This window comes from Ursus arctos, unplaced genomic scaffold, assembly GCF_023065955.2.
Source record: "Ursus arctos isolate Adak ecotype North America unplaced genomic scaffold, UrsArc2.0 scaffold_10, whole genome shotgun sequence".
Taxonomy (NCBI): Eukaryota; Metazoa; Chordata; class Mammalia; order Carnivora; family Ursidae; genus Ursus; species Ursus arctos.
The window spans coordinates 52135886-52151612 of NW_026622764.1; the positions used below are offsets into that span (position 1 = coordinate 52135886).

The following is a 15727-nucleotide window of genomic DNA, read 5'->3' on the forward strand; positions in this document are numbered from 1 at the left end:
CTTATTCTCATGTGGTTGGTCATTATTTCCACACATGTGTTCTTACAGCAGAAAGGTAGAGGGAGATCTGAAACTCAGACACACATTAAGAAGACCATATGAGTATGAAGACATAGAGTCCCAAGTCACACAGCTCCAAGCCAAGGAACAAACACCTGGAGCCACCAGAAGCTGGAAGAGGCAGGGAAAATGAGAGGCTTTGAAATGAACATGGTCCTGACAACACCTAGATTTGGGACTTCTGTTTCTATGAGAGAATAAATACATTTTATCATGACTCTCTGGTTAAACTGACTTAAAAAAAACAGGTTTAGAGAAAATTTATATACCATCAAGTTCATCCCTATAAAGTGTACACTTCAGTGTTTAATTGACTTTTTCAATTTATTACTAGGCTATGGGTCCAGACTGCATCAATGAGAGGGTTTCTTTTGTATGAACAAAATGCTAAGGAAGAAGCAACTAATTCTGTCTGGTGAGGGAATAGGATTCAAGGAAAGTTATGATTGAGCTTGAAAGATCTTAAACAAGTAGCAGTTAGATAAAAAGAGAAGGGTATTTTAAGCAAAAGGAATGATGAGGGAACAGAAGGCAAGCTGAGGACAAAGCAGAAACTGACACCCCGCACCCCCCCCCCCCCCCCCCCCCCCCGCCCCATGGGTTGTATGTAACATTCCTCAGGCACTACTGGCTGCCCTGAAGGACAAAGAAATAGTTAACCTATAGATACCACAATCCTGCAAGACTTGAGTCTCCCTCAGTTTGCAAATGTTTTAGCAGTTTACAAGAACAAAGCATTTCTATCACTAACCTAGCTCCTGGAGGGGAATGTAGATACAATTAAATGTCCTTATAATCTGCAGCCTCCAGGAAGTTCCCAACCATCTTAATGTTAATGTCTTGCAAGAGGGAAAAACAACCTTAACTTGACAACGGCAAGGCCTCTGGTATCTTGTGAGTCTTAACATATGAAAGTATTTCCTCAACCTCCCTTTTTCCTTACCTCCCCCAACCCCATGGTATATAACAGCCACCCCTCACAACCCTGGTGCAGCAGCTCTTTCTGCCCACGGGTCCTGTCCCCGTGCTATAATAAACCACCAATTCTGCACCAAAGACGCCTCAAGAATTCTTTCTTTGTCGTTGGCTCCGGACTCCACCCCACTGAACCTCACGTATATTCTACATCCTCATCAGGAACAGCATGTGTAAAGGATAAAATCTTGTAGCTCATCCAAGAAACAGCCTTTAGTTTGAGTGCCTTGGGAATAAGGCAGTTGTTTTTCAAGCCTAATTATGCATCTGAATCATCTGTATAGATTAAAACAAAATAAACAGCAAAGAAAAACATGCCCAGACTTGACTCCCAGAGAATCTGATTCAAATGTATACCAAGTGAAGTCCCTAGATTTAGTTTTAAGTTCTGCTTGTAGTTCTGATATGCAGCCAGGAGAACCACTGGAGTGGGGTGAATGGAGATGAGGTAAGAGAGATGAGGCTAGATAGTCTAGGAACAAATGGTGAAAGGAAATGGTATGTAAATACAACACAATGACAAACTATCTCTCCCCCTGAAGCTTCCCTATTTTGAAATATTTTTAAATTTTTTACTGTCACTACTGTTTCATGAAAGAAAATGAATTCCCATCATTGTCTATAAAAACAGGGATAAATGTTTGAAACCAGTGTTGTAACTCAAAAGATCTCTATTTTGTTTAAGGTAATATTTAACATAAAACAAACTCAGAGAGTGCAGAGTGCACCTTCTGATCAGGTATACCATCTACCACTCAGGGCTCTTAACAAATGCCCCACACAAATCATGAAAATGCAAATTTTGACAAAAAACGTCTGCGAGGGATACTGAACAGCAAGTTCCTATTCTGGGTTGGTGATCCCATTACCTAGTCAAATAGAATGGAAGCACTTGCCCACCTCCAAGTGCTCTTCTAAACTCCCAGGTACCTAGGACTCTTTCTCTTTCAGGCAAAACTTCTTCAGCCTTTATCCTCTGAGCAAAAATGAAGACAAAAGGGACCTTTCCGTCCACTATAACCAGTTCCACAGGAAGCACCCTTTCTCCTGCCCTTCAAAGTCTGGACAGATTTTCCCTTTATCTTAGCATCTGCTCTCCACGTAGTAGCTGTTTGATATTTCTAAATGAGTTACACCCTTTGAGGTTACACAAGGGATGCTAATGTATCACAATTCTAAGAGTTACCGCCTTCTAATTTTCTACTAGTGGCACGTATTTTTAAACGGCTATACAAGACTTGTCAGTACAAAAAAAAAAAAAAAAAAAAAAAAAAAGAGCTGTAAAAGCGTTGGTCCAGTCAGCAAGTAAAGTGGAACCAGCAAAAAGGCAAAAGAAAGTTCAACCAAGTGTTTCTGGGAACAAAAAAACACACCGTAAAAAACACCAAGAACTACAAACAAACAATCAAACTCCACCCAAGGAGGCCGATTGCTTGAACCCCGGATGGGGCAAATTGCCAAGTGCTAACACAAGCTGGTTCTCAGGGCTGGGCTCTGGTGATTAAACCAAGTGCCTGACCCACACTGCTCGTCCTCGAGCGTTGGGGGAGCGGGCTTGGGCAGAGCGCTTCCAATCGCAGAAGGGAGTCTGCCATTTGTTCCCCGGGTCGCTCCTGCCGCCCTGCTCCCCTCGGCGGCCCTCCCACCTTGCCGCAGCCCAGCTCCCTTTACGCGCCCATCAGCCCTATTTCCCTCACCGACCCGCCGCCTGACTCCCCTCACCAGCCTGCCGGCCGGCTAGCCGCCCGGCCCCTTAGGGGCGTGCCCTCCTGCCGCTCTGCTCTCCTCACCCGCCCTCTCACCCGCCCGCCGGCCACCCAGCTACCCTCACGGGCCCGCCCCCCTGCCGCCCGCCTCCCCTCACTCGCCCGCAAGCCTCTCAGCCGCCCGGCTCCTCTCGGGGGCCGGTAAGCCTGCCAGGAGCCCGGCTCCCCTTACCTGCGCGCCGGACGTCCCTCCCCACTCAAGGGCCCGCCCGCCGCCCCGCCCCCGTCACGGGCCCGCCTCCCGCCTTGCTCCCCTCTCTGCCCGCCGCCCCGGCTCCCGCCAGCTGACCCGGCTGGCCCCTGCTAGAGGACTCTGGTTCCTGTTTCTCTTGCCTCGACCGGGCGGCGGAGGACGGCCTCGACGGGCTGCGCTGACCCGGAACTACTGAGGCTGCCGCGGGGGGCCGGCGCTAGGCTCCTCCCGGGCTTTCCCCGCGCCTTTCGGTGCCCAGCCCTCTTCTCCCGAACTCGCTCGTGCCTCCCTGCGGGTCGCCGGCCTGGCCCAGCCCGGTCCTCCGCAGCCGCGGGGTCCCAGCCGTCGTGCCCACGCCAGGCGGGGCGCCCGTGGTCGGTCGGCGGTGAGGTGGGTGAGGCGCGGCAGGCGCTGCTGCGGCGGAGTCCCGGGTCGGGCTTAGCACTCCAGGTGCCACGCTCGTGGCTTCCGGGTTCCGTCCGGGCTCTGGGCCGGGGGTGGCGGCCGGGCGCCTCAGAGCTAGCGGAAGACTGAGGGTACAAGCCAAGGCGGAGCGCGGGCAGGTGGGACGGGGAAAACTGCCTGCGCTGTGCGTCCGTGGGTCAGAAAGTCCCAAGGGGGTGGGGAGGAGGCGGTGGAAGCTCCAGGGCAGGTGGAGACCGAGCGCGGGACCTGGCGGGGCAGGGGGGACAGATGCTTTTTGTGGCATTTCCCAAGGCAGAGGGGAGGGTGGGCGTCACCCCCTCGCTTCTCTCAATGGTTTTCAAAACTGGCGACACGAACCTCAGTGGGAGCTCAGTACCGTACGGAGTGAAGGTTGGAGTGGCTGCAGGGGAAAAGCGTCCCGGACCGAGGGGGTCACCACCAAAGGCGCCCCCTGAAGAGAAACCGGCGGCCTGGCCTGGGAGGGCGGGCCCAGTACTGAGTAAGGAAGCAGGTGGGCGGCATGCCCCATCCAAATCGCTGACCTGGAGTGCTGTGTAAATCCTGGGATCGTCTTAGCTTTTATCCCCTTAAAAATGTAAATTTTAGGTGCAGCTCCATTAACTTATTGAAGGCCCCGATATTTCATATGAAGGGGTGCGACCTAACGTGCCAGTCATGTCAGGATTAATGATATACATTTAACATAAATTGACACCCTGAAATTAAAAAGCAGGACTTTGTCTAAGTTAACAAGTAATTTCCTACTTAAAATTTGCTGTATGAAAAAACATCTCACACACACACACACACACACACACACACAGAGAGGAACTGTTCTGCTGGAAAGATGTACAAATCACTTTCACAAAACGAATTAAGAGGTCGTTCCACTCTCATGGTTCTCTTAGGATAAATAATGGACTAACTTTGCTTGGAGCGGTCTAGCTCTACTATTCTGTTAGGTTTTTAGATCAGTGAAACTTTTTTTTTTTTAAAGTAGGTACAAATTTGTAACTATGAGAATATTGATATAATTTTGCATTCTTGGGCTAATTTTTCTTTATAGGTGATTTCTTAGGAGGCACAAATCTTCTTTGAAGGGCTTTATACCATATTGAAGGATGGCAGAAGCAGTGTTGATTGATTTCTTTGGTTTGAAATTTAACTCTCAGAAAAACAGTCATCAGGCATTACTGAAGACATTGAATGCTGTCCGATACCACCATGCTGCCAAGGCCAAGTTTCTTTGCATAATGTGTTGCAATAACATCAGTTGTGAAAGGAATGGTGCCAATAATAACTGTGAATTAGAAGCAAGCAATGGATTATCAACTCTCTTGAGAGAATTTGAGACTGTTAGCAATCCTAGTATGGCTGCCTCTTTGTATACTATTAAGCAAAAAATTGATGAAAAAAATCTGAGCAGCATTAAGGTAATCGTACCCATGCACCGAAAGACATTACTGAAGGCTTTTATTGATCAACTCTTCACCAATGTTTACAGTTTTGAGTTTGAAGACTTGCAGGTGACTTCAGGGGGAGGTCCTTTGAAACAATCCACTGAAATAAACATGATCACAGCTCAAGAAATAGAAGCAATCCAGAATGAAATACAAACATATTTGAGAAGTCTACCAGCAGTGAAAGGAGAGTTAACCATTATCACATCTCCTTTGATCTCAGGTATGTTAAATGCTGTGTTGTTTCTGCTGTATACATGGAAAAACTCATCTTTCTTTAGAGGTTGTTCGCCTTTTTTCCCCTCCTTTCTTTTGTAGGCTATAGGTTTATGAACTCATTGGCATCAGTTGCAGCATGGGAGTGTGAGGGATGCCAAGGGATATCAAGGAATAGTCCTTTCAAAGCCACCTTTAATAAATAAATTTGCTTTATGCAAATTCAGTTTTAAGACAAGTCCCCCAGCCTTCCTTTAAAATGAGATTTATGACCCTAAGCATCTATTTAGAAATTCTGCTACCTTAACTCATTGGCACCTTTACAGAAGAATGAAATTTTAAAAAGTCAATCTTATTTCTAAATAAATAATATTTATTGTGGGCTACATGCTGTTAGGAATAACAAAGACAAATGAGATAGAAGATAATCTTTGAAGAGCAGTAATCTCATGGGGAAGGTAAAGCAAACACAAAGCCATGTATAACAAGAACACATGAGGTATACAGTGCTGTAGAAATTGGAAGCCAGAAAAACATGCAGCTCAAGGTGATCAGAGAAAGGCTTACTGAGACACTGTGTTTGTAACATTTTATAGTCTTTTGTATAGCATATTTTTAATCTTCATTACTTCTATTCAACAGATACTTTCTTACATGGATTTACTACAAGAACAGGTGGAATATCTTACATCCCAACTCTTAGCTCGTTCAATCTCTTCAGTAGTTCCAAAAGGAGAGATCCCAAGGTTGTTGTTCAAGAAAATCTGCGTAGGTTGGGGAATGCTGCAGGATTTAATGTGGAGAAATTTTACCGAATAAAGGTAAAATTTTGTTTCATGTTTTAGAAGATCTAAAATATATTCTTGACTGTGCTAATGAGTACATGGAATTTAAGCTGTTTAACTTTTGCATCTGTTGTTTTACCTAAAATTTTAGGGTAATGCTTATGGTTGTTTTTCTTAGATCTATACACTATAGCCTAAAAATCAATTCTGTGATAGATACATTTCACCTGTAGCCCCTTGTATCTAAAAGTACAGTTAATTCTTATAGTACCACTGCCCTTTTTGACTTAGAAGGAAGATTCCAGAATGGTGGGAGAGAAAGGCCGTTATTTTCTAAATCAACATTAGGAGGAACTAGGATCACTATTGATGCATTGTTTCTTACAGAATGCTAGCTTTATTTGGGTCAGGAAAAGTAAAAATATCTTTAATTTGGTAATTAACTTCTTCCCATAAATAGAACTTTATAGAAAGTGCTGCAAGTAGAGATTTACCATCTCTAGTAGATGTTTGTGATAGACTGTATTAAATTGTTAAGTGTTAAAATCTGTTTTCCTTTGAATAAAATATGCAGTGATTTATAATACCAGAAGTTAAATGACAAGTAAATTTGGTATTTTACCATAGAAGTGATATTTTTAATGCTTGCTAGTAATATTAAACTTGCTATATAATTTTGTACAAAATGAGTATTTTCAGAAAAAGCTTATGGTATGAGAAATTCTACTTTTAAAATATTTTTTATCACACATATTTGGTATTAGACTGATCATGCCAATGATGTCTGGATTATGGGAAGGAAGGAACCTGAATCTTATGATGGAATCACCACAAATCAGAGGGGAGTCACAATAGCAGCTCTTGCTGCTGACTGTATACCAATTGTTTTTGCTGATCCTGTCAGAAAAGCATGTGGTGTTGCTCACTCTGGTAAGTATACTTAATTAAGCATTTAGGATTTTACCAGTTTTGTAGTATAGGAAAAATTATAATTTTTTCCTGGTGGGCATGACAGTTAATTACTTTACATGGTATTAAGTGTAAAAATAGGAGTAGAGGCAGCATACTTTTGTTATAGGAGCAGATAAAAGCAGTACCTAAGTCATATTTTATGAATCAGAGTAGAATTCCCAAAGGAAGCAGTACCCAGGTTGATTCCTGAGAAATTTGTAGGACTTGACTAGGTGCCAGGATTTCTCAGCAGGGTCGCTATTAACATTTTGGGCAAGATAATCTTATATTGCAGTTTGCTTGGCTTTCAAAATTCCTAATGCCAGTAGCACCCCCAGTTGTTGTAATAACAACAAAAAAAGTGCCTCCATGCTTTTCAGAACACTCCAGAGGGAGTGGTACTGCCACTGGTTGAGAACCCTTGAAGTCTAGACAATGGGGAATAGGAAGATAAGGCATGTTGGAGAAAGGTATTCATGAAGATGAAGGTGCATCAGCATGTGTAAAGGTATGGAGGTAAGAAGCAAGATATATTTGGAAAACTGAATTTAATATATAATAGTCTAGTGCCTTTATTCTTTAAAGTTAAGAACAAAGGATTTTTAGATGTTGTGTTAAGGTTATGGAATTTTGTTTTCTGAAGGTATTTTAAAATGCTATTTAGATTATCCTGTGGTTATGACTTTGTGAAATGAAAGATCTTTCAGATTTCCTTCTGCTTGTAAACCTATGACTACTTTGCTTTTTAGACAAAAGATAAATAAGAAAGTGGCATATTTTTTCTTTTGATCTAGCTAAAGTTATGGGATTGGATGACTAGAAGTCAGATTTATGATTTGACATTGTCAAAAAGTTATCTGACTCTTATTTCTTGGATATAAAAAGAGAACCTTACTTGTTACTTCTTAGGTTTTGAAACATTATTTTTAAATATCAAAGATTAAAGCTGTCAGAATGAAACTTTTTTTTTTAACATTGTATCTATTTATTTGACAGAGAGACACCCAGCAAGAGAGGGAACACAAGCAGGGGGAGTGGGAGAGGAAGAAGCAGGCTCCCAGCGGAGGAACCTGATGCAGGGCTCAATCCCAAAACTTTGGGATCACGCCCTGAGCCAAAGGCAGACGCTTAACGACTGAGCCACCCAGGTGCTCCCAAATGAAACACTTAAATAAAGTTAAAGGTCTGACACTTTCTGATTTCAAAACTTGTTATAAAGCCACAGTAATCAAAACGGTTTGGTACTGGCAAAAAAACAGACATATAGACCAATGGAATAGAAGAAAGAACGCAGAAATAAACCCTTGTATATATGATCAAAAGATTTTTAACAAGGTACCTAGACTATACAGTAGGGAAAGGACAGTCTCTTCAACAAATAGTGCTGAGAAAACTGGATATTCACATACAAAAGAATGATGTTAGATCCTTATCTTACATCATATGTAAAAATTAACTCAAAATAGGTTAAAGACCTAAATGTAAGAGCTAAATCTATAAAACTTAAAGAAAACAAAGTGTATGTCCTCGTGAACTTGGATTAGGCAATGGTTTCATAGATATGACACCAAAAGCATAAGAAACAAGAGTAAAGACAGATACACTGGAATTCATCAAAATTAGTAAACTGTATCAAAGGACACAGTCAACAAAGTTAAAAGGCAACCCATGGAATGGGAGAAAATATTTGCAATTCTGATAAGTGGTTAATGTCCAGAATATATAAAGAACTCCTACGACTCATAACAACAAAAAAATCAATAACCCAGTTAAAGATAGGCAAAGGGCTTGAATAGACATTTCTCCAAACATGAGAAGCAAATGGCCAACAAGCAAATGGTGAAAAGGTGCTTAATGTCACTAATAATTAGGAAAATGTACATCAAAACTATAATGAGATAGCACCTCACACCCATCAGGATAGCTAATATTAAAAAAACAAACAAAAAGAAAATAACAAATGTTGGTGAAGATGTGGACGAATTAGAACTCTGATGCACAATTGGTGGGAATGTAAAATGGTGCAGCTACTATAGAAAATAGTATGGTGGTTCCTCAAAAATTTTAAAATAGAATCACCATACGATCCAGCAGTTCTACTTCTGGGTATATATCCAAAAGAATTTAAAGCAGGATCTTGACAAGATACTTGCACACCTGTGCTTATAGCAGAATTATCCGTAATAACAAAGAGGTGGAAGCAATCCTGATGTCCATAGATGGATGACTAGGTAAGCAAAATGTGATATATACATACAAAGGAATATTATTTAGCATTAAAAAGGAAGGAAATCCTAACATCTGAATGAGGACCTTATGCTAAATGTAATAAGTCAGTCACAAAAAGACACTAAAATTCCGTTATATGAGGTATCTAAAGTAGTTAAATTCATAGAAACAGAAAGTGGAATGGTGGGTGTCAGGGGCTGGGGGAAAGTGGTGAGGGAGAATTGTTATTTAATGGGCATGAAGTTTCAGTTTTGCAAGATGAAAAAGTTCTAGAGCTTGGTTGCACAGCAAGGTGAATATATTTAACACTACTGAAGTATACGCTTAAAAAGAGTTAAAATGGTAAATTTTATGCTATGTATATTTCCCCCCAATTTAAAAAAAGTGAAAAAAAAAGGGAAGGAGAGAAAGAAGACTAACAAGGTATAATCCCACTAGAAACTGAAAGTGTAGAATATTTTTAAAGGAAATGGAAGGCACCTCCCATTAACTATCTCTTCCATTTCAGGTGCTTTGCATAGCGTACCTCATTTAAGAACCAGTGTTTTAGGGGCACCTGGGTGGCTCAGTTGGTTAAGCGTCTACCTTCAGCTCAGGTCATGATCCCAGGGTTCTGGGATTGAGCCCTGCATTGGGCTCCCTGCTTGTGGGGAGCCTGCTTCTCCCTCTCCTCCCCACTCGTGCTCTCGCTATCTCTCATTCTCTCTCTCTCAAATAAGTAAATAAATAAAATCTTTAAAAAATAAATTAAATAAAAACCAGTGTTTTAATTAACTGATTATTTGGCTTAATTAATTGATTTTGTGATTCATTTGCTATTTCTGGACTTTGAAAAATACATAAACTGACTCTGCTCATTTTTAAGTTAGATATAAATTAAGGTGAAATGTTATGTTTTAACTTCCCTTATCTCTTTTTCTTCCTATTTACCAGGTTGGAAGGGTACTTTGTTAGGTGTTGCTATGGCTACAGTGAATGCTATGATCACAGAATATGGCTGTAGTTTGGAAGACATTATTGCTGTACTGGGGCCTTCAGTAGGACCTTGCTGTTTTACTCTGCCAAGGGAATCCGCACAGGGATTTCATAATCTTGATCCTGAATGTGTACAGTTATTTGATTCACCAAATCCCTATGTTGACATTCGTAAAGGCACCAGGTATGTTTGATTTCATTTGAGAACTGCAAGTTTGGTTATTGCTTATTGTTTCTAAAATGAAAATTATTTTAGACAACAATTAGTAACTATAAGAAAAATTGAAGTGGCAGATTAATAAGTAGCTGACATACATATTTTATGCAAAAACATTTTGATTATGAAATCTATTCTCATTTAAGTTTGACTAACAAATTTTCCTATTTTCCTGTTTGTTATCTCTTACTGACTTAAAAGTGCAGGAAGATATATTTGGCTTATAGTTTTGAGAGATCTACTTAAACTTCTTATAGAAAAGTTGCCATGTACTTCATAGTCCTTCTTCAGCTAAAATCTCTAATGTAATAAACTGTCAGGAAGATGATATTTTAAAATTATTTTTATTCTCTAATTAACTAGAAGAATACATTTCTTAGCAAAAATGTTAGATGATATGAGTACGGAGTCACTTTCAAGCTTTTTATGGTCCCTTTCCATTTTGATTTATGAGGTTTTGCTATTAATAGTCATTATTTGTCATTTCTAAAAAAGAAAATTGTCTGATTTGAATTGTGTTTCTATTCCAGTCAACAAAAGTAGTCAAATTCATTGCCCAGATTCTGCCTCATTTAGCACATAAGTAGAAAGGATTGAAATTGATTCTTAAATGTGACTTGTGGAATTAGTATCATTAATTTATAGTCATATTTCATATAGTAAAGTGTTTACGGAGAAGCAACTTCTCTGTGAAAAATCTGTTAATAGGAGGTCAAGAGATGGGAGGGCCAAATGACTAAAAAGCATGCTCTGTCTGAATCAAATGAATCTTGTCTGCAAATAACCCTGGTAACTTAAGAAGTTTCTTCTAAATAAGTACTTGATTTTGATTATAAAATTCTGGACCCAGGTCATGTCTGCAGGACAATATAGAAGGTTTTACAGTTCATATATGAACTTAGGTGATTAATAGTGATAAAATCTTCCATTTCCTGACTTATTCATGTTTTGTATCCGAAAACAATTTGCATTGTTTCAAGCAAATCTTTCCCAGAATTCTTTTACACCAATATCCATATGTATATATTTTTTACTGCTTTGGCTATTGGTAAAATAAACTCTTGGTATCTTTTGAAAAATCTTTATCCTAAGGATTCTTCTAGAACGGGGAGGAATTCTACCACAGAATATTCAGGACCTGAACCAAGATCTTGGCCTCTGTACGTCCTGCCATCCTGACAAGTTTTTCTCCCATGTCCGTGATGGCCTTAATTTTGGTACACAGATTGGCTTCATATCAATTAGAGAATGAGGTACAGTAGGTTCTTTCACTCCCTTTGCCTCTCTCCTTCTTCCTCTTTCCACCTTTCCCTCCCCTCATTTTAAAAAATAATTAATTATATTTAACTTTACCCCTTTATTCTTGTAGGAAGAATTAAGTTCTACTTTTTAGTGAAGCAGCTGAGGTAGATAAGTTAATTTTTAGGGACATGGTGTAATATAAAGAATAGCCACTCCTTTTCCTAGTTAATGAAGAATAATCAGGCCAGCATATAAACATAAAAATAAAATCATTTATTTAAAAAAATCCTGTATGTATACCATTTATCTCCTATGTACTTGACATCAGTATGTTTCCTATCATAACATCTTTAAACCTTTCTTTTTTATTCTTTTGATTTTTGAGAAGAAATCTTTGCATAAAGATTCTAAATTCTAGGATAATGAAAAGTCCTCACCCATCCAAACTGGCTTGGTTTTCAACTAGATTTGCAACTGATTGTCTATAGCAGTGTTGGCCAATTTTCTTTAAAGGGTAGATAGTAAATATTTTAGGCTTTATGGTACATACAGTCTCTGTCTCAACTACTTAGCTTTGCCATTGTAGAGCAAAAGCAGACAGTAATAACACAAACAAATGAGTATGACTGTGTTTCAATAAAAATGTATTTATAAAAAACAGCTGAGGGGCCAGGTAGGTTTGGCCCATAGGCTATAATTTGCAGATACCTATCTATCGTCGTAAAGTAAGACTGAGTATAATCTCATTAAATTAGTATTTATGTCAGATATTTTTTCAAAGTTATACAAAAACATTTCATGAAGTGATTTTGTGCCGACCCTTTAGCATATATCTAATTTTCCTTAAGATTGCTCTTAACTGAGTTAATATTATTTTTAATCTTCACAATGTCTTTAACTCTTTAATAAACAAAAGACATTAGTAGACTTAATGATCCTTACCTTGATATTGTAATAGCACAATTAAGGGTCTTATATTTGTTTTCTTTGTATTATTACAGATACTTGACTGGATTTTTATACAACTGTTTCCTGCCTCCTTCTAAACGGACTACAAGAGAGAAATTTAGCTGTTTGATTTACTTAAAGCTGAAAGGATTACAATGGATAATTCATCTTTAGGTATATTTTCACTATTATCCAAAGCCAATGACTTCCATTTGAGTCTAGCAAAATCTAGATGAGGATTATTCTTAATGTTCATTCTGTTTGTTATATAAATCAGGAATGGGTCTGTTCAGTTCAGCATTTACTGGGTGCCCCCTATTTGTCAGGCATTTTGTGTGAAGCATAAGTGAATCAAAGTGAGTAAGACCTTTTCCCTTTGAGTCTAATGCAGTGGAGGAGAGAAACACTTATAATACTTAAATTTAATTTTGATAGCAGTGGAAGAGTACAGAAGAAGGAAGGGTTAATTCTATTTGGAAGACACAGTAGGGAAAATGCTATAGAGAAAATGATATATTACATGGGCCGAAAAGATGTACAGGCTTTTGACAAATGAAGAACAACCATAACAGGTAGAGGGAACACCCTGAACTAGCGCATGAAATTGAAAGTGTATAACATGTTCTAGAGAGAGAAGGGTGTAGGCAGAAGTTACTAGAAAAACAGGTTGGAAAGAGATTAGTTAGTCTCAAATGCCATGTCCAAGAGTTTAGAGTTGATTTTCCAAGCAAAGAGTAGGCATAAAAAGTAGAGGAGTGTTTTAGTTCCTTAGCATTATTTGTAACAGGATGGATTTAAATTGTGAGAGACCAGAGCAGAGAGACTTAGTTAAGAGGCAAAATACTTTAAAAAAGAAACAATGAAGACAGGGGAAATTAAGATGGAGGAGAGCAGATGAAGAGACTTTTCAGACAAGGAATCAGTAGATCCTCTTAACAGATAACGAAGATGATAGGTGAGGAAGAGTGGAGAAGTCATTGGTGACTCCAAGATTTCTGCTTAGTTCAACAGCAATGAGGGGAAGGAAGATGTTTGGAGAAAGGATAATGAGTTTGACATGCAGAACGAAGTCTATCCAGATGGAAATATTTGGTTAATGACTAGAAATACAGATGTTATATCTTGGTGGGAGCTGGGAGAAAGATACAGATTTAGAAGCTGGCTATGCAGAGATGAGGCGTGAGTCCATTGGAGTAGGCTGAATCATCTAGGCAGAACTACAGGGTGAGAAAAAGGAGGTTCAAGGGTGAAACCTCATACAACACCTACATTTGAAGAACAAGAAGTTGAACCAGTTAAAAAAAAAAAAAAGATGAATCATTAGAAATAAGGAAAAAAAAACAACCCAGAGTGTACTTATTTTGAAGAAAGAAGCCAGTATGAATGTGAGAGGTACTCAGAATTTCCAGAGATACAAGGTATGAGAAATTTTCAGAGGTAGAATAAAATGAGGACCGAGAAGGAAGCCAGTGGATTAACAATATCAAAGCTGTTCTACAGGCAGTGGTGGCAGAGTCTGATTTCAGTGCATTGAGGAGGAGGATGCATAGGTGTCCACTCTTCTTTGATAGTATTTACTAGAGAAAATAAAGCACTGGGGGCTGTATCTTGAAGGAAGGGGTCTTTTTTTTTTTTTTTTGGATCAGTACTTTTAAGTATATTTGTAGGCTGAAGAGAGGAGTCAAGCTGTTTTCACTTGGGAGAAAGTGGTATATATGATATGTATTTTTAATGTGAGTAGTTATATTGCATCTTAAGAAGTTTTCTTATTTTATACATTTGTTTCTAACTGAACATGTATTAGAATAATGGAAAATTACATTTGTTAGGTATTTACAAAGGACATTACATACATTACCTCATTTTACCTTTATAGCTACTCTGAAATACAGAGGTCAGTTGTTACTCTTTTTAATCAGATGAGAAAACTGAGTCTCATTGAGGTGGAGCTTAAAAACATATAATTTGTGGCAATATAAGATTTGAACCCACATCTTGTAACTTAAAATCTCATTTCAGAACTTACAGTTAATCAAAGCTATCTAAGTTAATTTTTATTTTCGACTTTTTGTTAATATCATCCATTCATCCATTCAGCCAAAATTTTGTTGAGACACTAGAATAGGTTAAAAAAAATACGGTTGTAGGCTTTCAGATGTTTAATATCTAGTGAAAGGTGGCAGTCAATAAACCAGCAATTTCAATACTATGATTTATGTTGTAAGGTTGTCACAATCTGATACCTTGTTTATATGAATTCTTCTGTGCAACTTGTAACTCGGTGTAAAATTTAAATAAAATACCTCATTTCTTCCAGTTGATGGAAGGTATTAAACACAAAGCATAGGACAATAATTTCAAACTCATGCAAAAAACTTTTCTGACTAATGATAATTAGAAAGATAAAGAATAATTTCACACATTTAGAAATGTTGATAACTTTCCAGTTCTTCACTATGCCTTACTTTGTTTGAAGTTTACAAATTTACATGAGTATTAGGTGGCAGGGGCGCCTGGGTGGCTCATTCAGTTAAATGTCTGCCTTATGCTCAGGTCATGATCCCAGGGTCCTCAGGTTGAGCCCTGCGTTGGGCTCCCTTTTCAATGGGGAGTCTGCTTCTCCCTCTGCCCCTACCCATGTCCTGCTCACTTGCAAGCACACGCACACCCTCTCTATGTCTCTCAAATAAATAAAATCTTAAAAAAAAAGTATTAGGTGGCCATATTTCACTTTATGTACCAAAATATTATAAAACCAAATAACAATTATATTTGATTATCTGATTTTAGATTATCTGCTTCATAGTATTTAATGAAAGGTCTCTTTTCTGTTTTGCTGAGTGAAAAATACTGACCAATAACTCAGAAACAGAATGACTAGGTTGTTAAATAATCATATCTTATTATCTCTATAAGATCTCTGTCACTCTCAAGCATTTATATGTAGGTTTCTGGGACTTTGGGGGTACAACCACAATAATTTTTATTTTTAGTAAGTTTTGTTTTCAATCTAAGCACTGCTACTAAGTATACATACGAAATATTGGATGTCATTAAGAAGAGGAATGAAGTTTGTAAATAAGATGAGAGTTCATGACATGATTCTTTTGGAGGTACTAAGTATCAAACTAAAATTTAATTGTAATTTTAAATTGTGAATAATAGCATAGTGACTAAATATGCTATACTCCAATGCTTTATAAAACAAATTAAGAAAGTGATCCTTCCACTAGGAGGCAGTATTTCTACAAGTAGCTCTGCACTGTTTCTTCGTATAAAGTTGA

General features: G+C 38.8%; 1 protein-coding gene across 5 annotated transcripts in view; it reads left to right on the plus strand.

Moving 5' to 3' along the window:
- The first annotated feature begins 2887 nt into the window (after positions 1–2887).
- The window catches only part of LACC1 (laccase domain containing 1), a 153892-nt gene continuing 141052 nt past the window's right edge, over positions 2888–15727 (plus strand). The window contains exons 1-7 of one of the 5 annotated variants that reach the window (XM_026493316.4): positions 3021–3384; positions 4487–5103; positions 5739–5917; positions 6646–6811; positions 9995–10220; positions 11346–11506; positions 12497–14778. In XM_026493316.4, coding sequence (XP_026349101.1) covers positions 4542–5103; positions 5739–5917; positions 6646–6811; positions 9995–10220; positions 11346–11505 — 1293 coding nt within the window. In that variant the 5' untranslated portion in view covers positions 3021–3384; positions 4487–4541 and the 3' untranslated portion in view covers position 11506; positions 12497–14778. Of the gene's footprint in view, positions 3385–3406; positions 3558–4486; positions 5104–5738; positions 5918–6645; positions 6812–7828; positions 9898–9994; positions 10221–11345; positions 11507–12496; positions 14779–15727 lie in introns of those variants that run through there. The other 4 variants (XR_003314433.4, XM_026493317.4, XM_044381825.3 and 1 more) reach the window with 4 other exon arrangements.